Genomic DNA, 22949 nt, shown 5'->3' on the forward strand with positions numbered 1-22949 from the left:
TACCTCAAAGGTACATATTAGTACCTAAAAAGTACAAAAGTGTGCCTCTTAAGATTTTTAGGTGCTTGAATGAATATGAATATGGACCCTTTAAGTACAAATGTGTACCTTTTAAAAAAGGTACCACCCCAGTGACAGCTCGTGTACCTTTATTTCTGAGAGTGTATAAATAATCCTTGTTATAATTACTGTTTTTACATTACAGTTAGACATAATTTTAGGATTGGGGTAGGGGTAGATGTAAATACGATGTAATGACTGGGTTATTTAATAAATAATGTAAACAATCCTTGTTATAATTAATGTTTTTACATTACAAGCGGTAAGTTTAAGGTTGGATTAGGGGTAGATGTTAATACAATATAATTATTGGGGAATTTAATAAATAATATAAATAACCCTTGTTATAATCACTGTTTTTACATTACTGTAAGCGGTCATTTTAGGGTTAGGGTGGGGTAGACGTTAATACAATACAATTAATGGGTAATTTAATAAATCATATGAAAAATGCTGTGTATACCTTTACCTTACTGGGATGGATGGGTTAAGGGTTGGGGTAGGGGTAGATGTTAATAAACGGATAATTTACAGCCCCAAATCAGAAAAAAGTTTGGACAATTCACATCATTATTTAATCAATTTACCTGATCACTAGCCCTAAATTGCTCTGGTCCCAAGTTTTGCTGCATTGTGCTGCAGGTGAATGACAGTAAAGGATGTATATTTACAAATGAAATAATGTTGACCAGACAAATCACGAAATATTTTGTGTTTATATTGTCTCCAATAAAATACAAGTCAAAGTAAATATAGTAATCCCTATTGTCTTATTTTATTTGTGTTTTCCGTACTGTTTCAACTTTTTCTGATTTGAGGTTGTAATAAATAGCATAATTGTCGTTAACTACTGGCCGCAGCTCTAAGGTTGTCCATTGCTGCAGTCCAATTTGTTATTGGGATACATCCACAGCAGGAAGTTAACAATAATTTCTATACGGTCTACACGGTAGCTCAGAGGTTAGCACGATGACCTCTTGACAAGAAGGTCACTGGTTCGAGTCCCGGCTGGATAAGTTGGCATTTCTATATGGAGTTTGCATGTTCTCCCCGTGTTGGTGTGGGTTTCCACTGGGTGTTTTGGTTTTCCCCACAGTCCAAACACATACGCTATAGAAGAATTGAATAAACTAAACTGGCCGTTGTGTATGACTATGAGTGTGTATGGGTGTTTCCCAGTACCGGAAGGGCATCATGGATACGAAAAGGAAGTCAATTTGCCCAAGAGTGTATTGTTTAAGGTTTTGAAAAATTACAATGACACATATGACACATTTGACACATATTCCCAAAATATGTGTCAAAATAAGAGTTGTCACCAAAAATTATTCCATTTACTGAAACAAAGATGTGGCCAAATTAAGACTCAAAATCAGCCCTGAGTGGATGAAAACAACAACATTCATGATTTTAAAAAGTGTTGTGCACAAATTGATTTTATTAAAATGATTTCTGAAGGATCTATGACAATATGAATAGTTTTTCTGGAGTAGCATTTTTATTTGTTCGTAAATGTTAATTCCTTCATCTTTCAAATTGTTCTTTATCTGGATTGAAATGAACACGTTCATCCTAAAATGCATTTGAAATGACGATAAAATTGTCTTCAGAGGCAAATTTACTGTTACTAATACATGATGGCGAAGATGAGGCCGTTTCAAGCCCATCAACAAGCAAGTGCATCTGAAAAAAAGGTCTCCAGCGTCCTCTAGTGGCCGAAGATCTGCATTTCTTTAAAATGGCCTGCATTTTCTTTACAGTGAAATTGTTCAGAATTAAAAACTATTTTTATTTTATTTTCATTCATTAATTTTCTTATCGACTTAGTCCCTTTATTAACTGGGAAACACCCACACACTCTTGTATTTACACACATTCACAAAGGACAATTTAGTCTATTACATATAGCGCATGTGTTTGGACTGTGCAACATGCAAACCCACACAGGAATGCCAACTGACCCAACTCGAGCCGGCGACTTTCTTGCTGTGAGGCGATTATGCAACGATTGACGCCCCTTTATTTTATTTTATTTTATTTTATTTTATTTTATTTTATTTTATTTTATTTTATTTTATTTTATTTTATTTTATTTTATATAGTCAGTGCAGGTCAAAAAAACTGCATGTTTTTTAATGTCTAAGTAAATATCCAAAATATTAATTTAAGTGTTTTATCAACTCTATTTATTATTTTGTGTCTGTAGATTTCAGTTGAAATACATATTTCGATTGACTTATTAAAATAAATTAAAGCAACATAAAATATTTGTTGTCTTGAATTTTTGTCATATTTTAGTGTAGAAGTTACAATGTACTGTTACAAACAGTGACACATTAATTTTATTTGGAATAAGAACGTTACGAGGGATTAAAATTAATAGCATATTAAGCACAACATAAACACTCCACTAAATAAACAAATTAAAATTTAAGAAAAAAATATACCCAAGTTTGACGTGGAATCAATCTCCGTTTACAGATGATTCAGTAATCAAAATAAAATCTGTTATCTTTTAATGCCTTTTTTTTCTTTGAAAAAAGAAAAAAAAAGAAAAACAACAACAAACGACCATAGAATAGCTCCTTACAAGAAGAAAACTTTTATTTTGCCTGGTAGTTCCCCATAACCCACCTACTCCCGGAAACGCCTTCCATAATAAAAGTACATGAGTGAGGTTGCATTGCAGACACGCACAGGTTATTAGACGCACGGTTATTATGGCCGGTAAAAGAGCGTTAGTGATTCTTGCGAAAGGAGCGGAGGAGATGGAGACTGTAATCCCGGTGGATGTGATGCGCAGAGCGGGGGTCTGTAGACACAAAACATTTAACTCGTGCAAATGTGTTGCCAAATGTCAATAACGTGTGTCAGTGATGTCTGTATGCAGCTGGTATGCTAATGTGTGTTGGTATTCTTAACATGCATGCATGCATTAATTAACGTTAGTGCAGTGAAGTGAAGATAATAAAGTTGTACTGTATGAATATTGCTTGTGTGCAGCGTTATGGTGGTCAGTTACTGCTGCCAGTGTGTAAATGCCAAAGTTTGCCTCTCTACAGGACACATTACATAATCACTGATTCTATGTCTTGGTCAATTTTGAGAGAAAGTTGATACTTTCATTGGTCAAATATGGCTTTAATAAATAAATAATTATATTGTTGAGCTTTTGTGCATTACATTTAGGAAAGAATCTTGAAAAACAGTCCTGTCACAGTTCTGAATTTTATGCTTCTTGGCACATAAAAAGCTGTGATTTAATTAGGATTTAAGTTTCTTTTCATTTTTTAAATATGTTTTTTTTTGTTTTAAGAAATTATTTTAATTTTCTATATTACTTTACGCACAATTAAATAGGCCACTGATTTTCCTTAATGCTATGAAATTATTATAAAGAATTGGATTTTCATCAAAACTTTATAGTGGTTATTTCAAATAATTGTGATTTAGATCAAATGACCACAGATAATTAATCAATATTTCATCAATATCATGCAGTCTTTAAGTGAATAATAGGAAAAATCATAGCATTTAAATGCATCAACAGTATATATCATCATTAGGCCCACACAGAATCTGCTGATTTTTAAGCCATCATTCAGTTTATTTATTTACTTGTGTAAATGTGTTAAATAAATATATATTTAATCAGTTTTAATATTAATTTCAGTATTATCATAGAATAAGTTGCCAATGCTTAGATAATTTATGTGCAATACAATTTGTACGCTAATATTTTCTGTCTATTAGAGGATGTGTGATATAAAAGTCGTACTTTAGCTTTCTTATACAATGCTAGTGGGTCCAATTTTGCATTTGAATTGTAAACCTTAAATAACAATTAAGAAGTTATTTTTTATTTTATGTTGTTTTTAGCCCCTATACTCTCAAAATCACTTTTCATAAATAAATAAATTAAATAATAATAAAAAAACAGAGTATTAATTTAATCTTTTTTTTTTTTTTTTTTTTGCTTAATTTTGTGCAGAAATACAGAAAAAACATTTAAGAAATCTTTCTGTCTGGCTCTGGCCATCATTACTATAGTGAAATACTATAGTATTTCACTGGAATATAGCAATTTGGTTTCTAGTCATAAATTATGTCTCATGCATGTTACATTTAATTTACAAATTCAATAAATATCAATAAGCAGAGTGTTTTGTCCCTTTCTCGTAGATCGCTGTTACTGTCGCAGGTCTGGCAGGTAAAGAGCCGGTTCAGTGCAGCCGTGAGGTCATGATCTGCCCAGACTCCAGCCTGGAGGACGCACACAAACAGGTCTGACTTTACATATTATAAGTACCTGCTTATCTAAATTTTACAATTTAGTGTAACTCTTAAGTAGTTCTGCACAATACTGGGAAAATATGCAATATTTTGTTGTTGAGTGTTGCGATCATGATATTTCTTACGATATAACTAACTTTAAAAAAAAGTATACACCTTCTTTAAAAAAATAATTTATTTATGTAATATTTAAACTAAAATAAACAGGTACTAGATATTTTTCTGAGCTAATTAAATCTCAAAATAAATAAATGATAGGGGTATTCGATTTTAAATCAAAATCAATCGAAACTTATGCTCAATTTCGATTATCGAATCAAAAAATAGAATCGTCGATGCTGCCACGCCCCCATGTCACGTCAGGCCCGTTGCAAATCCGCTCGCAAAAGTACACCACCAAAGGTTGATCTCTAGAGGTATCTGTCCTGGGTCATTCTTTGTCCTTGGCGTAACCCGTCTTTGTGATGTCTGCCTCGAGGTCACGTCACCAGGTATATCTTGGAAGGCCTCTCTTCCGCTTTCCTTTGCGGTTTCATCTAAGAGCTTATCTGGTGATCATCACAGGTTGGACTCAGCATGCACACAGAGAAGACCAAGATTCTTAAGATCAACTACAACAATCCATTAACTCTGAAGGAGGTACAGTCTTTTACTTACCTGGGCAGTGTCATCGACCAGCATGGTGGAACAGATACTGACATTAAGGGCCTACTTACACTATGCCATCCGTACCGTGCCCAGGCCCGTTTCCTGGATTGTTTGAGAAGTGTGAGTGCACTGAATCGGACTCAAGCACGGTTCACTTGGCCGCCCCTGGCCTGGTTGGAAGAGGTGGGCCTGAGCGCGGTTCACTTGGGCTCAAAAACTGAAAGCGAGACGTGACTTTTAAAGGGCTCATATGGATTTATTAATCATTCTTACTGTTCAGTGAACGCAAACTGCCGTAGTTTATTAAAGACGAGAACTCCTCACTGCATGACAGCTGCGCTCCTTCAGCAGACCTCCTCATTCCTGCAGCACGAGAGCTTTATGATTGTTTATAAGCGCCAAAAGTGACGGATCTGTTCGGCAAAATATCTGACTGCGTGTCACCGCATCCCTAAGGACTGTGTGGTGAAATATTTGACTGCATGTCACTGCATAACAAACGACTGACACAATATATAACTAGAGTTGTTGTACAGGTTTGAAATTTAAAGGTTAACCAAAACTACTACCAGAAGAACCTATACATTCATCAACACTTGTCTCACAAAGACTCTATACATTCACAGGCCTGTCATGATCTGTAACACCAACCTATGGGGAGGGACCCATATATATTTATATATTTTTAAATGTATATAAATATATATATATATATATATATATATATATATATATATATATATATATATATATATATATATATATATATATATATATATATTGAATAATCATAATTATAATTATGACCAAAATAAGCATTATTATAATTTTTCATATAATCGAGCAGCCCTACCTACTCCTGCTTTCATCTCTGAACTGATTTGGATTTAAAGAACGTTGAAAGTAAATAAATGGAGTATTGTCTCCATCTTCTGGCCAAGCAATGCATTGCCAATAAAATAAGCACTACTGCTTTACCACTGAAATTCATTAGGTATTCTTGCTTTATTAAAGGATCTTAATTTTAAATAAGAAAACCCTTACAATATTCATGAGACTCATATACATATGCAAAATGTCAAATATTCTGTGGGAGTTCAGTTTAAATTGAGTTGCTTTCATTTAATAAAACAAGAATTCCTAATGAAATCAATGGTAAACAGTATTTCTGCATATGCATAATATAAACAAAGCAAATGTTCATGATTGTTTTCTTCCTTGTTTATATACACATGCAGAATGTCAAATATTCTGAGGGAGTTCAGTTTTAATTGAGTTGCTTTCATTTAATAAAACAATATTTCCTAATGAATTTCAATGGTAAATAAGTATTCTAATCAGTATGTAACCAATATGGTTTTATGTCAGTTGTGCATGTCATTTTCTTTCCTAAACAGGGTCCATATGACGTTGTTCTTCTGCCTGGAGGTTTGCTTGGAGCCCAGAACCTTTCTGAGGTACAAATCTGTTTTAATTATGCATGTTTTACAGTAGAGTGAGTTCCATAGGAGAGCTCTTACGCCATTCGAGTCTTACATAAGGTTATGAGTGTTCCTCAAATCAACAGAAAACATCTTTGAGTCATCTGCCGAGGTTAGAAACACGGTCGCATTGTGAAACGCAAACATTGCGCAATTATGTAAATTGAAGCAGTGTTGTGACAGTTGTTTCTGTAGTGCGTCATATACATATAAGTGTGTGTGTGCATGTGTGTGTTGTAGTCTCCTGCTGTGAAAGAGGTGTTGAAGGACCAGGAGGGCAGGAAGGGTCTGATCGCTGCAATCTGTGCAGGTAATCTTCATTTGGTGACCTCTGTGCACACATTAACCTTTTCCTGGATAAACATCCACCATTTCAACTGCTCTATTAGGCATAATGTCAGGAAGACACGTCATATATTACCTTTTTGGTAACACTTTACTTGACGGGGTGTTCGTAAGACTGTCATGAAATCTTTCTAATTATGATGACACATGTTATGAATGAGTTTTTATGCATGCTTCTAACAACTGTCATTAATTGTCATTCGCTCAATTATGACATTTTGAATGCAAAGATGACATTATTTGTTATGACAATTTGACTAAAACAAATACAAAACAATCAGTCTTTATATTTGTCATGACAACTTGATATTACCTGCAGCTAGCTCTCTGCAACTCTCACATGGTCACCCATCATACCTGTCAACCCTTCCGTTTTTCCCGGGATTCTCCCGTATTTTACAGTTCTATCCTGCTATGATCCCGTAAAGGTATTTTCCCGTATTTCTCCCATATTTTCAGTCTTTCTCAGAGGGGTGGCAATTAAACATTAAAGAGTTGAGTCTCCCATACCTCCGAACCACCAGGGGCCGCCCCTTGCTCTTGAAGGCGAGTTCTGTGCTTTCGCTTTGTTTAGGTACGAAAACACTTTGAAATAAACATAAAAACGGCACGATTCCCTTCCTTTTCTTTACATGTGTCGTCTCCCCTTCATATACAATCCTCAAAACAGTCATAGCACTGCATGACTGTCAGCTGACGAGCTTCAAAGTGATAAATAGACGCTGTTTCCAAAACGAATTCTGTACTCGTGATTTGAAGCGGAGCAAAAGTCTGGGTTTTGGGTGCGTGTTTAAACAGATGTACACACATAATTAATAATAATAATAATATCTAAAGATGTTGATCTTGGTGGGGGTTTTTTCCCAAACACAAATAATTTCCTCCTAAATGAGCATTAACAGTTAGGAAAGCAGTCGACTGCCTTCATTATAATGTTAGATGTGTGCGTTTTTAAACTGACACCTGTTATTTAAAGTAATTAAACGAAAAAATCTAAATGAATCATTCATTTGTTAATTTTTTCTTTTTTTTCATTTGTAAATAATAAAACATTACTGACCATTTACCTGTTTATTTACAATGAAACAGCTCCAAATGAGCATAGTAATTTGGGGATTTTTTTGGGGTGATCAAAAAATATATATTTGGAGGAATCCCTTATTATGGTGGGCATATCCCTTATTTTCACATCCCAATGTTGACAGGTATGTCACCCATTGAAACTAAGCAGGGCTGCATTTGGTCATTACCTGCATGGGAGACCACATGGGAAAGCAAGGTTGCTTCCGGAAATGGTGTTAGTGAGACCAGCAGGGGCCGCCCAACCTGCGGTCTGTGTGGGTCCTAATGCCCCTGTATAGTGACGGAGACTCTGTACTGCTCAGTGAGTGCCGTTTTTCGGATGAGACATTAAAACGAGGTCCTGATTCTCCGTGGTTGTTAAAAATCCCAGGATGTCCTTCGAAAAAAGAAAAGAACTGATTAATATTTAATTATCCATGTGAGCAAAATTACATAAAATTCGTAGTAAACAGTTTGTTAAATATGATACGCAATAACTTTACACCTTGTTGTGGGCTGCATGTTTGGCCCTTTCATGTGTCAAGAACAATTTATTTAGTTTTACAGTAAGAGCGGATTTTCTTTATTATAGTACTCATAGTAGTAGTATAGTAACCCTTTTTTTAATCGGTGTAAAGAATAACTGGATGTTTACAAAAGCATTTTGATATTGGTAAAGGCATCTGAAACTTTTGTAAAGCGTCAAATCACTAGCATAATAAGTGTCAAAACATGTTTATGACTGTATAAATGTATTATTCAATCTTTTGAACACCATCTTATTTTTTTATTCCTCCATGAATTTCCCTGAGGGCTTTTAATATTTTTTCCCCCCACCGGGCCTTTGCCCTCAATGTTACCTGAACCATCTTTATGTCAGTGTGATGCTCACAGATGAGTGCGGATATGTAAAACTGAAATCTGAAATACAAATGAAAGGATAATGAGTTATAATAATTGGCAGCATTAAGCCTGTCCGTCTTCATTTGCAAGCGTATTGAACACTGAGGCGTGTGTATGTGTGTGTTATCAGCACTGGTGTTCAAGGGCTGGTGAAGGACGTGCTGAATGAGGACAGAGCCCATGTGGCCGCAGAGAGCAGAGGAGAGCGGAAAGCGTCCCAGAAAATGGCAGATGTCCCTATAGGGATCTGTACTGAACGGCAAATGGCTTCTTTTAGTGCTGTGGAATACCTTTAAAAAAAGTGTGTGTGTGTGTGTGTGTGTGTGTGAAGGTTTGGATTGCATGAGCATATCATCAAGAAAAAATTAGCTGAGGCAGTTTTTCATGAAAATCAAAAGTCCTTTGGCGTGCTTTGAAATATGCAGTTTTATTCGATGTTTGATGTAATCTCAACCGAAACAAAAAGAGAGGGTGAAACTGTTATAACCCCCCCCCCCCCCCCCCCCGGAAAAAAACAGCCAATAGCGTTTCGTTTTATTACAGCTCAACCAGTGAGAGCCATTGAACTCAATTGCATCAAATGAAAAGCAAATGAGATGTCTTGAAGGAGGCGGGGCTTGTCAGATACTGGAGAGCATTTGATTGGTTATGATTTGATGAGAAACTGAAGTAGGAGGTAACGTAAAAAAAAAAAAATCATTGATCCATTTAGGCAGAAGTGGATAAACTGCAAACCAGGGTTTCCGCAGGGTCTTAAAAAGTAAAAAATAAATAAAAAATCTAAAAAATAAATAAAAAAGTCTTAGGTTGCGTCCAAAACCGCCTACTACTCAGAAGGTACTGCATTTGAATTTAAACGTACTACTCGGGCGTTAGAAAAGTGCGTTCTATACAGTATAAATGTGAGAAGTATGCATGGAATTCGGACGTACTACATCCGCCATTTTGTCATGGTCACGTGACCTACCTGCGTCAGTTGCGTCGCCTCACTTCCATTCATAAATTCTTTCGCGGGGCATTATGGGATATCGCAGCGTGCATGGGATGCGCACTCCAGAATCTCGCCGGAAGTAGTAAGTCATCCGGGTACTTCTCGCATACTGATTTTCGAATTCTATGAGTTCGGACATACTACTCGGCTCACATACTGATTTTAGCATACTATATAGTATGGAAGTATGCGGTTTTGGACGAAGCCATTCTTCAATATTTTTACACCAGCCTTATTTTTCCACTGTCCATGTACCGCTACATCGAATGCTCATTTAAATTCTTTTTTTGTTGTTGTTGCTTTGTTTTCGTGGTGTTGTAGTTCTTTTTCACTTGTCCAAATATAATTTGCGGTATTACAACTACAAATGAAACCAACATGCAATAGCCAATCAGCTTTCTGTTATTGAATTTGAGACTTGGGCGACGCAGTGGCGCAGTAGGTAGTGCTGTTGCCTCACAGCAATAAGGTCACTGGTTCCAGCTTGGACTGGGTCAATTGGCATTTCTGTGTGGAGTTTGCATGTTCTCCCTGCGTTCGCGTGGTTTCCTCCAGGTGCGCCGGTTTCCCCCACAGTCCAAAGACATGCGGTACAGGTGAATTGGCTAGGCTAAATTATCTGTAGTGTATAAGTGTGAATGAGAATGTGAATGTCTCGGTACGCTTATTTGGTCCACTTTTGGTGCGCACTCGAGTATGATTGCTGCATTCTCACCTGCCCAAACAAACCTCACCAAAAGGGAAAACGAACTCTAGTGCGATTCAATCGAACTAAATAAGGCAGGTGTGACAGCAACCTTAGGCGGACTCAGGTACAGTTCACGGGTGCGCACCCAAATTCAGAAGACACATTCAAACTAGCTAAACGTACCGTACTATGATCAAACGAACCAGGGTGCAGACCAAAAGTGCTTATGTGAAAGCATCCTAAAGGACAGAAACTAGCCAGACAGCAATGTGTAAATTCTTGAGTGGGCAAAACAAAAACATCAGTATTTTTAGTAAGTTTTGCTTATATTCTTGCCATAAATATCACATATTTAACTGTAATAGGTAGAACTGTCCGAGACATAAACAAAAGCAAGTGATTTTACTTCATCCAATTCACCTATAGCGCATGTTTTTGGACTGTGGGGGAAACCGGAGCACCTGGAGTAAACCCAGGGAGAACATGCAAACTCCACACAGAGATGCCAACTGTCCAGCTGGGACTCGAACCAGCAACCTTCTCAGTGCTAACCCCTGAGCCACCGTTCCGCCCCTGTCTGCAACATACAGGTCCATTATTTTTTATCTTTGTTTAACGTCTTTTTTTGGACTGAGCTTCTCACAGCGAGGCCTGTAACAGTAGATTCCAGGCTCAGATGGGCCCGCAAACGTCCTGCCAGAGAAAGTGTAATCACTAGACCACACTGGGCGTCTGCCAAGGTGCACAATCAATAGTTAAGAGCTCTCTTTTCATTAATGTTCAGATGAGCTCAGTGCTCAGCCAATGATAACGCTGCAGAATCAACTGGTATTTTTAGACGCCTATTTTTACTTTCTTCCGTTCCTCCTTCCAGTGCGCATTGCAGAATTAGACGGACACTGTAGATGCCTTTTATTTTTAGATCAGACTAGAGTGATGCTTTTCAATTGTGATATTCTATGCACATTGCTAAAGTCACTTTGTTTCCTCCAGCAACTTTGTTTGACTTTCATGATGATTACTATATTTCTAAAGCTTTCTTGTTATTTGAGTTACACTTGCAGATGCAATGTTACATGAAAAGTGCTGCAGGTGGATCACTTTCTCCAATATTTCCTGCTTTTAAGAGATTACTGTATGTATTTTAGTATAACTGTGTCATTTCTGACCTGTTGCAGGCCCGACGGCACTGTTGGCTCATGGCATTGCATATGGCAGCACAGTTACTACTCATCCTGGTGCCAAGGACAAGATGATGGCTGGTGGTAATGCCTATAATTATATATCTATTTATATCTAGCTCTTTTTTGTTATATACAGTTTAAGACACAGGTGTCAAACTCAGTTCTAAAAGGGCCGCAGCTCTGCACAGTTTAGTTCCAACCCTAATTAAACACACCTGATCAAACTAATTGAGTCATTCAGGCCTGTTTGAAACCTACAGGTAAGTGTGTTGGAGCAGGGTTGGAACTAAACTGTGCAGGGCTTCGGCCCTCCAGGAATTGAGTTTGACACCCCTGGTTTAAGACATTAAATTTGACCTATTATGCAAAAATCATTTTTATAACGGGTTTAAACACAGTTCTGTGGCAACAGTGTGTGAATATATCCAGCTTCTAATGGTAAACATTGATTACATCTAGTTTTTATAGTCGCACTTGTTTGCAGAAACACTTTGATTGACATTCACCTTTTATACATGCCATCAGAGGTGGTAAGCCCCGCCCATTAGTGACCATCTCACCCTCATTAGCATACACAGCCCTGAGTAAGAAGCAGCTGTTTTTCCATTAGTGATTTCCCCTGTTAAAGATAATGCCAGCGACCAAGAGGATTATAAATGTTGATTTTTAGATGCGCAAATGAACACTGAGGGCCCTATCATACACCCGGCGCAAAGCGAGGCGCAATACTTGTTTGCTAGTTTCAGCTTGGCGCAAGAGTCGTTTTGATGCGTTTCACTACGCTGTTTAAATAGCAAATGCATTTGCGCTTATAAGTGCGCCCATAGGCGTTCTGAGGCGGACCGCTGGCGCGTTGCTATTTTGAGACACTATAATAGATTTTTCATTAGACCAAAACTAACCCGGTCTAAACTCCGGCGCAGAGTTGCGCCTCGCTTACACACTGCTTAATACGCACAAGAGAGCAAAAGGCAAATATTTTTACATATGAAAAAATGTAAATATTAAGGATATATATAGGATATAATAACAATAGATATAGGATATAAATATAAAGGATTAAAATATTACAAAACATTTTATTTTCTAGCCTACAAAAATATGAAAAATCACTGCTTTTATGTCTTCTTCATCTCGGGAGGCTTTTTCAGTTTATTCATAACAATTTGCTTTTGTATAATGTTATTATTAGCATTATTATTTATTATATCCATATATATATTTGTTTTTTAAAAACAAGCTTAGATTTGTCCACCTGTCAGGTTTAAGACCATATGGGGCACAGCATGTGTTTTAGGATATAACTCAGGTTTTGAGCACACTTCGTTATTATTGTTCATTTATTCGTTTGCTGGAAATTAGAACTGAATTTAGAAATAGTTTTGAAACAAATATTTTTTGCTTAACAAACGAAATTAATTATTTATAGACTAATTGATGTCTGTGCGTAAAGGTTTCCCTATCCATGAGCGAAAGTGAAAGTAGATCCATTATCTCTCATTCTCACGCAGTAGATGCTCTGTTTAACTGTTTTCTGTTAATAAACTGTTAACTGTTTGCTAGTGAAATGTTCAGTTTTTCCAATTACACTTACTTTGCATCCTGTAAATATCGAATGCGCTTATGGCGCGACGCAGCTGGCTCTTAAAGGGAATAGGAGATGAGACTTGGTTTATTGGTTTATTCTCAAAACACACCTATAACTCATTAAGAAAATAAACTCAACCCTTTTAGACCATGCGCCACGGCACAAAAGCGGATTTTCCCATCCTTAAATGAGCAAAAATGCGTTCTGACACGCCCTGAAAGCGTTTGTGCCCTGCATTTTGCGCTCTGCACATGGACCGTCAAAATAGAGCCCTGAATGTCTGAAGAAGGTAGTCTATGGAGACTACAGAGATGACGTTAGTCCTGTTTTTATCTGCGGTTTTGGTTCAATTTGATTTTAAAGGCCACCTATGGTGAAAAATCTACTTTTCAAGCTGTTTTGACAGACATGTGTGTTGGTATCGTGTATAGACCGTCATATTGGGGTGATATAAACACAGTCTTTTTTTTTTTTTTCAATTTAACAACATAATAACGGTGGACCAATTGGAGCGGTTTTCAGAGCGATCGCAACTTCATGAGGAGTGCAGTCCCCACGCCCACTAATATTGACTGACAGCCGCGCGCAACGATCGTATCCTCAGTATCTTGTTTCACATCCGCCATTTTCAGCGTGAGAGTCAAAGCGATATCACTAAAGGAACATCCTTGCTCTATTTTTAGATGTAAGGCTCATTGGGCTCAACACAAGATCAACATTCTCCACATTATCACTCTAATCGGAATTATTGTTTGTACTTTTTGGTAGGTTTGCAGACGTGTACTTTTCATTCTTTTTATTTTCATACTCAGAGTTAATTCAGTGTGCGTGGTTATTAGTCTCTGTGTACAAGCTCGGCACTTGAAACTAGCACACAGTTGACTGTAAAACTATACAGAGACGCAAATGATTTTGTAGTCTTTGCTTGGTCTGTGTCCAAGTCATACATGTACGGCTGAATGCTGATCCTAGCTTAGCTTCTCTCTGTCTGCCTGTCTGTTGTAAACACAGAGCGGGTGAGCTCTTGGCTCCGCCCCCTTGTTACATTGGGCGGGAAGCCGAAACTAATTTTCATGTGAAGCAACACACCCCTAAAACAGCGAGCTGTGTACACGGCCACAACATGACACTATTGAACACAGTATAATACAAACATCTGAACTGTGTGTTGGACTGAACCTAAACTGGCACACTCAGAACAACCATAATATTAATATTAATATTAAATCATAAAAAAGGGTAACTATGTGCCCTTTAAAGTGACAGTCAATAAAATGAGACAATTTAGATCATTGTATTAAAGTGTCAGTTTCAAATAATTGTAAAACATTATTTGTGTGGTATTTTCAAGGTTTCTGTGGGGTCTTAAAGTCTTAATGTCTTAAATTTCAAAATTTCTTACTTTTTTTTTTGGTGTTGTAGGTTTTAAGCTGTTTTAGGCACTAGCTGACTGCGTTTGCACCTCGCAAAACGGATGAGGCTTTTATACTTGCTGTGTTTGCTGTTGTGATATTCTTTAAAACGACAGGTGGTGGTCAAAAGAAACCCAGCGTAAAGTCAGACGGATTAGAATAGAATAGAAAGTTTCCAGAACTATGTCATATCAATAATACCATTCAAAATTTTTATACTAATACATTTTTATTGTTTTTATTAACTATTTTAATGATTATAAGGATGTTTATAACCATTCAAGATTGTTTTCAAATCAAACTTTGATGCATCACTTGCTTTTGTTCATATCTCGGACACAGTTTTACCTATTAAAGTTTATTGAAATATTAATGACAGGAGAACATGGGTTGCTCTACACATATATCTTTATTATGGCAAGAATAAATGCAAAAAAAGTACAACTAAAAAATACAGATGTTTTATTTAGTTTTGGCCCACTCCACAATTCACACATTACTGTCTGGCTAGTTTCTGTCTTATGCTAAAAAGGCAATACTGGTCCAACATTCCTTACCATTATCACCAATAAAGCCTAGAGAAACAGGCCATCAGTATATAGTAAATCAATAGGGTTAAATATTCCTTTTCAGTTATCAAAGAAACTATCTTTTCCTTATTTATAGTTTTGTAAATAATAAATGGTTTTAAATTGAAAACTGTAATATATACATCAGTGTAAAACCTATGACTGGTGTTAAAACATATTTCTGTAATGGTGTACCCGGCTCTCCATTTTGGCTTTAACAAACTTCCCTAAGGTTTTTCCAAACCTTTTAACAAAAACTTCCTCCTTTCCCACGGATGTTGCAATTTCTATCCAATAATTATTGATCATCTGTTTATTTCTATGATCAAGAAACATAAAGATGTCTGTACAGTTGTTTCAGACAAAATCTCTTTAAAGTGATTCATATTCAACTCATATCAAACGAGGCGCCGTGGGAACTGTTTGCTTGAGTGTCAAAAACAAATTGTGCGCTCCATCAGCCGAAATCATGTTGCATGCACCCAAAGTGAACCTCCGCAAATACCACAATGACATCAAATTCGTCGCACTCACGCAAGCAAACTAGCGGAATCAAGTGTAAACCAGGCTTTAAATTGTTTTAAGCGTGTCTTAATTTGGCTTTGTCCAAGTAAAGCTACTCAATTTGGGCCAATATCCATCTAATGACCCACAGCACATCTCAATAAAACCTTTTTTCATATATTTAAGTTTTTTATTGCAAAGAGACAACAACTGTTCGAAATTTTAACAGCAAATTCCCCAAATTAAATTCCCAAATCAGGGGAAAAAAAACTAAAAACAATTACACGATTCCTCATGATAATACTGGGCCATTAGAAAAAATCCTAACCTTGTATAGGTCTAAAATTGAACTCTTTATGGTCTTAAAAAGGGTCTTTACGAGTTTTAAATTTAACTCGAAACCTACAGAAACCCTGTATTTTGAGCTGAAACTTTACATACACACTCTAGCTACATCAGAGACTTATTTTACATCTTGTAAAGGGGTTCAATAGGGCCTTTTTAATATTGTTGATGGTAACTAGCACATTTAATAGGCATGCCAATGGCAGATGGAATGAATGGCAGAATGGCAGATAAACATCCAACAGAGGGTGCTGCAGGTAACTGCATAACAACACCTGTTGGAAAATGATGCTTTTGAGTAACATTGGCAGTGTTTATAAAAGGAACTGTAGAAACTGTATACTGCTTGAAAGAGTTAACTTCTCTTATCTATGTTATTTTTGTATTTTGCTTTAGTTTAAAGTATTTTGGAAGGAATCTTTTTTTTTAATTGGAAATACTTTAAAAAAAAAAGGTAGAATTATCATTCAAAATAAGTTTTATGCTTGTACTTGTTGGCTGAAAACTTTACCTGTATGAATGATTCGTGTTTTTGTCTTCTGCTAGATCATTATAAATATTCAGAGGCTCGAGTTCAGAAGGATGGTAACGTGATCACCAGCAGAGGGCCAGGAACCAGCTTTGAGTTTGCCTTGACTATAGTGGAGGAGCTCATGGGTGCTGAGGTCGCTGCGCAAGTCAAAGCCCCGCTCATCCTGAAAGACTAATCTGTGAAGATCTGCACTGTGTAAAGATGCATTTACAATCGCACCGCTCTGTCAGTCTGAAAGACCCTCTATTTAATTGGTTTGGAATTTGCCTTGAGTGTATAGGAAAATTAATATTTAATGAAATTACTTCAAGAGAGTTGATGTAGACTGACAAATTGATAAAGCTTTTAATGCTTTCTGTGATGTCAGATATCAAGTTCTCCAGCTTTGCACTTAATAACTTCTGTACCAGAATAAAACAGTTGTGCACTAAACTCTCAAAAGCCTCCTCATAATTTCTGCATTAACACTGAAGGGACAGTTCACCCCCAAAAGTGAACATTTACTAAATTTTCTCTTTTTAATGCGGTCCAGATGATTGAGTTTCTTTACTGTTGAAAAATCTGAAACTGTTAAAAGCTGAAAACCTGTAACCATTGATTTTAATAGTAGTAATCATTGTGCACTAAACTCACAAAAGCCTCCTCATAATTTCTGCATTAACATTAAAGGGGTAGTTCACCCCAAAAGTGAATATTTACTCAGTTTTCTCATCCTAATGTGGTTCCTGATGATTTAGATTCTTTACTGTTGAAAAAGCTGAAAACCTGTAACCATTGACTTCCATAGTAGAAAAACTATAGGGAAGTCAATAGTTACTGGTTTAATGTTGTTGCAAACTGACAAATTGGTAATTTACTTTATTTTCTCACCCTAATGTGGTTCTATATAATAATAAGTTTCTTTACTGTTGAAAAGAAGATATTTTGAAGTAAGCTGAAAACCTGTAACCATTGACTTCCATAGAATAATACTACTACTACTACTACTACTACTAATAATAATAATAATAATAATAATAATAATAATATGGAAGTCAATGGTTGCAGGGTTTATGTTGTTGCAGACTGACAAATTGGTAATGTAAAGCTTTCTGTGATGTCAGATATTCAGTTCTCCAAATTTGCACTTCTGTACCAGAATAAAACAGTTGTGCACTAAACTCACAAAAGCCTCCTAATAATTTCTGCATTAAGATTAAATGGATAGTTCACTCTAAAAGTTAACATTTACTTCATTTTCCCACCCGATGTGGTTCCAGATGATTATAAGTTTCTTTACTGTTGAAAAAGCTGAAAACCTGTAACCATTGATTTCCATAGTAGAAAAAAATAATATTAAAGTCAATGGTTCAAGTTTATATGTTGTTGCAGATTGACAAATTGGTAATGTAAAGCGTTCTATGATGTCAGATATTCAGTTCTCCAACTTTGCACTTAATAACTTCTGTACCAAAATAAAATTGTGCACTAAACTCAAAAAAGTCTTCTTATAATTTCCTCCTAAGCCTCCTAATAAAGGGATAGATAACCCCAAATATTAAATGTACTCAATTTTCTAATGTACAGGGTTCATATGGTCATGGAAAACCTGTAAAAGTCATGTAATTTTTGACATGGCATTTTACAGGCCTGGAATAGTTTTGGAAAAAGTCATGGAAAACAGATATCTGTATACTTAAATATAGGTTATTTCCTTCTTTTCTGTCCTTGCTCAATCACACACTCTCACATTATTAGTCCGTGTAAGCATTATCTAAATCAGTTTTGAATAGATCTAAATATGATTTGAAACTAAATACATTGCTCTGTTTTAAAATATGCTGTAATAAATAAAAACATGCACAGTTCTTCCTGTTACCACCCATATGTAGACATTGCATGAAACATTGGATCATGAAAATTTACTTGAAAGTCTTGGAAAAATCATGGAAAAGTCAGGGAATTTTAATAGTAAAAATGGGTATGAACCCTGAATGTGGTTGCATTTGTGGTGGTTAAAGCCAAAATATGATGTTTTGAAGTAAGCTGAAAACCTGTAACCATTGACTTGCATAGCAGGAAAAACAAATACCATGGTTACAGGTTTTCAGTCTGCTTCAAAACATCATTTGGGTTTAACAGTAAAATGAACTCATCAAGGTCTGGAACCACATTAGAAAATTGAGTACATTAAACTCAATTTGAGTAACTGAGTAATTAACATCTTAACATATGGAAGTCAATGGTTACAGGCTTCCAAATGTTTTTGTATTCAACAGAAAAAAACTCGTAATAGTTTGGAACAAAGGATATGTAAACAATATAATATGAAAAAAACTATCCGTTTAACCATTACATAACTGTTTGTTAAAATACAGATCAGTTGGAGCAAATATTAAGTATAGCCTATTTCTCTTCATACACTGCATAGCATGAAGACTGATTGAATATTGAAATATCTGTATGACTATTGGTCGCTTGAGACACATTTCCAGTGACGTACTTCACGCGCAACCAATCAAAACCCGCTGTCTTGTCGCGGTGCGTCTCAACCAGCCAATAGGAGCGTCTCTGTGCAGCGCGAGGGTTTCTTTTGTAACGCGAGGAAAGAGTGTGAAAGCGGCAAAAGAAAGTCATCGGATGCTGCTTGACTGACATCCCTTTCTCTGAATTGACGCTCGACATCTCACAGACTCACAGTTGTACACTGATAAACATCGTGTTTGATGAACTCTTGTCCTGCCACAAGGTAAGAATAAAGGCTTTTTATCCACTGTTTAGCTATTGTTTACACGAGTGTAAATCACGAATGAAAGATTTGTGTTGCTATGGTACAGTAAATCGCTGGAAGTTGCTTGTAACGGTGCAGTGACGTTGAACGTTACCAAAACATGATGACTTTATGTCAGGTTATAGCTAATGAAGTTCTACCGCAATTATTTTTGTTTTATTTTACCATTTATCTGGATTTTTTAGCTAATTTGGCCTCTCAAATGATTCATTTTGAGCATTGAGATGAACTTGATTGAGATAAAGTTGGTTTTATATTGACATTCGTTCAGTGATAGCTTTGTGACATGCTCCCTATATTGTTTACCGTGGTACTTTGTATATTCGATAGAGGTAAAGTTGGTTTTATATACGGATATTCAGACATTCTTCTTAATAATACATTTTCAGAAAATTATTTTTTGGAAATTCTAAATAGGGAAATCATATTAGCCAGTGATAATCAAAGTACAGCACGGTTTACTGTCAATCAGACAGTGTTAATGTTGTTTTGAAGTCATACTTGCATGCTAATTCTGACCAAATATTCAAAGTAAACAACATAGTAAACAAAATAAAGTCTTCTAAATGAACGAAAGTGCGAATATAAACGTTACCTCTTAGTATATTCGGTCTGAAATCATATGCAAGTATACATGAAAACAGCATTAGCACTATTTATTTGACTGAACAATGTTGTACATTGAAAGTCATCGGCTGCTAATATGATTTCGTTATTAGAATATACAAAAACTACTTTTCTGAAATGATATTATTAAGGATAAAGTCTTAATGTGTGAGCTTTAAACGTTACCTCAATATGAACTTGAACTGTCAGTTCGTGATGGACTGGTTTTATATACACACATTCAGACTTTCTCCTTAATATAACTTCAGAAAACTATTCTTTGCAAATTCTAAATAGTGAAATCATATTAGCAGACAATTACTATCAAAGTACAAAGTTGTTCTGTCAAAAAGTGCTAATGTTGATTTAAAGTCATATTTGCATGTGATTTAAGACCGAATATTCAAAGTATCATGGTAAACAATATAGGGACTGCAAACGGTAAGTTGTCACTGAACGAATGTGTAAATATATAAAACCTACTTTTCCTCAATCTTAAACTACGTTAAATCATATTTTCTTTCCATCATACTATTACAGCTAAAACATGTCAGAGATTTTCTTTGCATCTATTAAAGTCATCATTACCCACTACCTACATTAACCATACAGTAAAACAATGTAAAAGATCAATCTTATTCAGACCTAGGTTGGTCAATTTTTTCAGGTTTATGTGTGTGTATTCTGTCATGGCATTGGATAATACCAAGTGAATTTAATATAAACATTGTAGTTTTGGATTTAAGTTACTGTGTAGGAAACTGCCTATGAATCATTTACATTTCTGCATTTGGTAGACACACTTATACAGATCCACTAACATTGTACTTTCTTTATGCATTTTCTGGGAAATTTATCCATCATCTTGACTTCACTAGTGCCTTTCTCGGCTGCTTTGCACATTCACTTACACATTTTTCCTGGATTTTTGACAGGACAGAATCTGAAAGACACATTAAAATAGACATTCAGCATTAGAGTAAAAAGTGAGAAGTGGCTTCTAGGAACTTTAATGATGTGTGACAAATGATGAACTAAAGGAAAAAAGTTCAAGTCCGTGGACAATCATTTCATGTTTATACTCCACTAATTCTGACATTTTCTACACATCTTTGAAGCTAATAAATCATGTTTCTCTATGTGGTTAGGAACTAAGAATAAACTTTAGTTATTTTAGTTTTAGTTACTGATCACTTGTTCAGTACCATCGTCCTCCTTTCCACTTGTAATCTTGACTCATCTGTATTTAGATAAAGTTCTACTTCTTGTTTTGTGTGTATATATATATACCCATCTCCTGATTACAAAGATTGCTCATTCTGCTGGTGGTCACGATCTCTTTTGGCATTGTGAAAATGGTCTCTATCACAAGGCTGGATGCATATGATTTAATAATGAATTTACATTTTAGGGCTGCACAATATATCGGTTTAGCATATTGCAATGTGCGAGTCTTCAATAGTTACATCACAGGGATCTGCAATGTAGTATGGATTGTAGTTGACCAGACATTCAGTGTTGGGCAATAACGCGTTACTAGTAATGCATTACTGTAACGGTATTACTTTTAACTAACTACAACTCTAAAGGATTACTTTTAAAATATATTAACTCTGTTACTGTTACAATATAATAAAGTTGTCCATTACTTTGTTCAATTGAATTAACTTTGGCTGCAGTCTTACCACATCTTCCTGTTTACAGCGGCGATGCCTTGTGGGATTGTCAACTAGGGCTGGACCAATAAACGATATTATATCGGATCGCGATTTATGTCAATAACATTAATAAGCTCTGGAGTTTTTAATCTATATTGCTCTAAGAGCCGAAAATGTTATGCCAATTGATGGAACCTCTTATTTTTGTGGCTTCAATCATTGTTGGGCTACTCTAAATCTGGAAGCATTAAAAACTTAAATTGAAATGTATATCGTTATCTTTCAATATGGAAAATAATTATCGAGATTGCATTTTTTGCCATATTAATATCAGCTTAAATAAATTTAAGCTGCTTGGGCACAATATATGAAACGTTTGTAGCTTAAAGATTAATTGTACATAATAATTTTTTTTACTCAAAACAACACAGTGCTATTATTATTATTATTATTATTATTATTATTATTATTATTATACAGTAATTATTTAATTTCTGCTTCTGAATATTATTTGACTCCCTAGAAAATCAAAAATCATTGTTTATTTGCATCTTTTCTCTGCTGTATTTAACTTAGCTTGTCATTTTTAAAATTATTTTCATGCAGATATAGTCTCTGACAGAGTCATCCTAATCGATCTAAAATTATGAGTTTTTTACAAGCTATTCAAGTCATTTGCTGAAATTGGATTTATATTGTATTTATATATATATATATATATATATATATATATATATATATATATATATATATATATATATATATATATATATATATATATATACACACACACATGTATACATGTATACAGTGAATAAAAATTGCAATGCCAGTTTTTTTCTAATTTGGTGTCAGTGTCATTCAAATTCAACCATTATATATATATATATATATATATATATATATATATATATATATATATATATATATATATATATATATATATATATATATATTTTTTTTTTTTTTATATAATTATTAGCACCCTTTTTTAATTTTTTCCATAATTTTCTTTTAACAAAGAAAACATTTTTCAACACATTTCTAAACATAATAGTTTTAATAACTCATCTCTAATAACTGAATTATTTTATCTTTGCCTTGATAACAGTAAATAATATTTTACTAGATATTTTTCAAGACACTTCTATACAACTTAAAGTGACATTTAAAGGCTTAACTAGGGTAACTAAGCAGGTTAGGATAATTAGGCAAGTTATTTTATAATGATGGTTTGTTCTGTAGATGATCGAAAAAAATATAACTTAAAGGGGCTAATAATTTTGACCTTAAAATGGCTTTTAAAAATT

At 35.1% G+C, this 22949-nt stretch overlaps 2 protein-coding genes across 5 annotated transcripts in view; both read left to right on the forward strand.

Moving 5' to 3' along the window:
• The first annotated feature begins 2722 nt into the window (after positions 1-2722).
• On the forward strand, positions 2723-17046 carry park7 (parkinson protein 7). Its single transcript, NM_001005938.1, is given in 6 exon segments — positions 2723-2870; positions 4243-4344; positions 6399-6458; positions 6723-6792; positions 11650-11736; positions 16620-17046. Coding segments are annotated over 6 exon segments (570 nt in total). The 5' UTR covers positions 2723-2780; the 3' UTR covers positions 16781-17046.
• Positions 17047-19202: 2156 nt separating this feature from the next.
• kcnab2a (potassium voltage-gated channel subfamily A regulatory beta subunit 2a) overlaps positions 19203-22949 on the forward strand; it is a 226320-nt gene continuing 222573 nt past the window's right edge. For all 4 annotated transcript variants that reach the window (XR_012387358.1, XR_012387359.1, XM_009306291.5 and 1 more), the window contains exon 1: positions 19203-19333. The gene's annotated coding sequence lies outside the window, so the exon portion shown is untranslated. The remainder of the gene's footprint in view (positions 19334-22949) is intronic.

Source organism: Danio rerio, chromosome 11 (genome assembly GCF_049306965.1).
Source record: "Danio rerio strain Tuebingen ecotype United States chromosome 11, GRCz12tu, whole genome shotgun sequence".
NCBI lineage: Eukaryota > Metazoa > Chordata > Actinopteri > Cypriniformes > Danionidae > Danio > Danio rerio.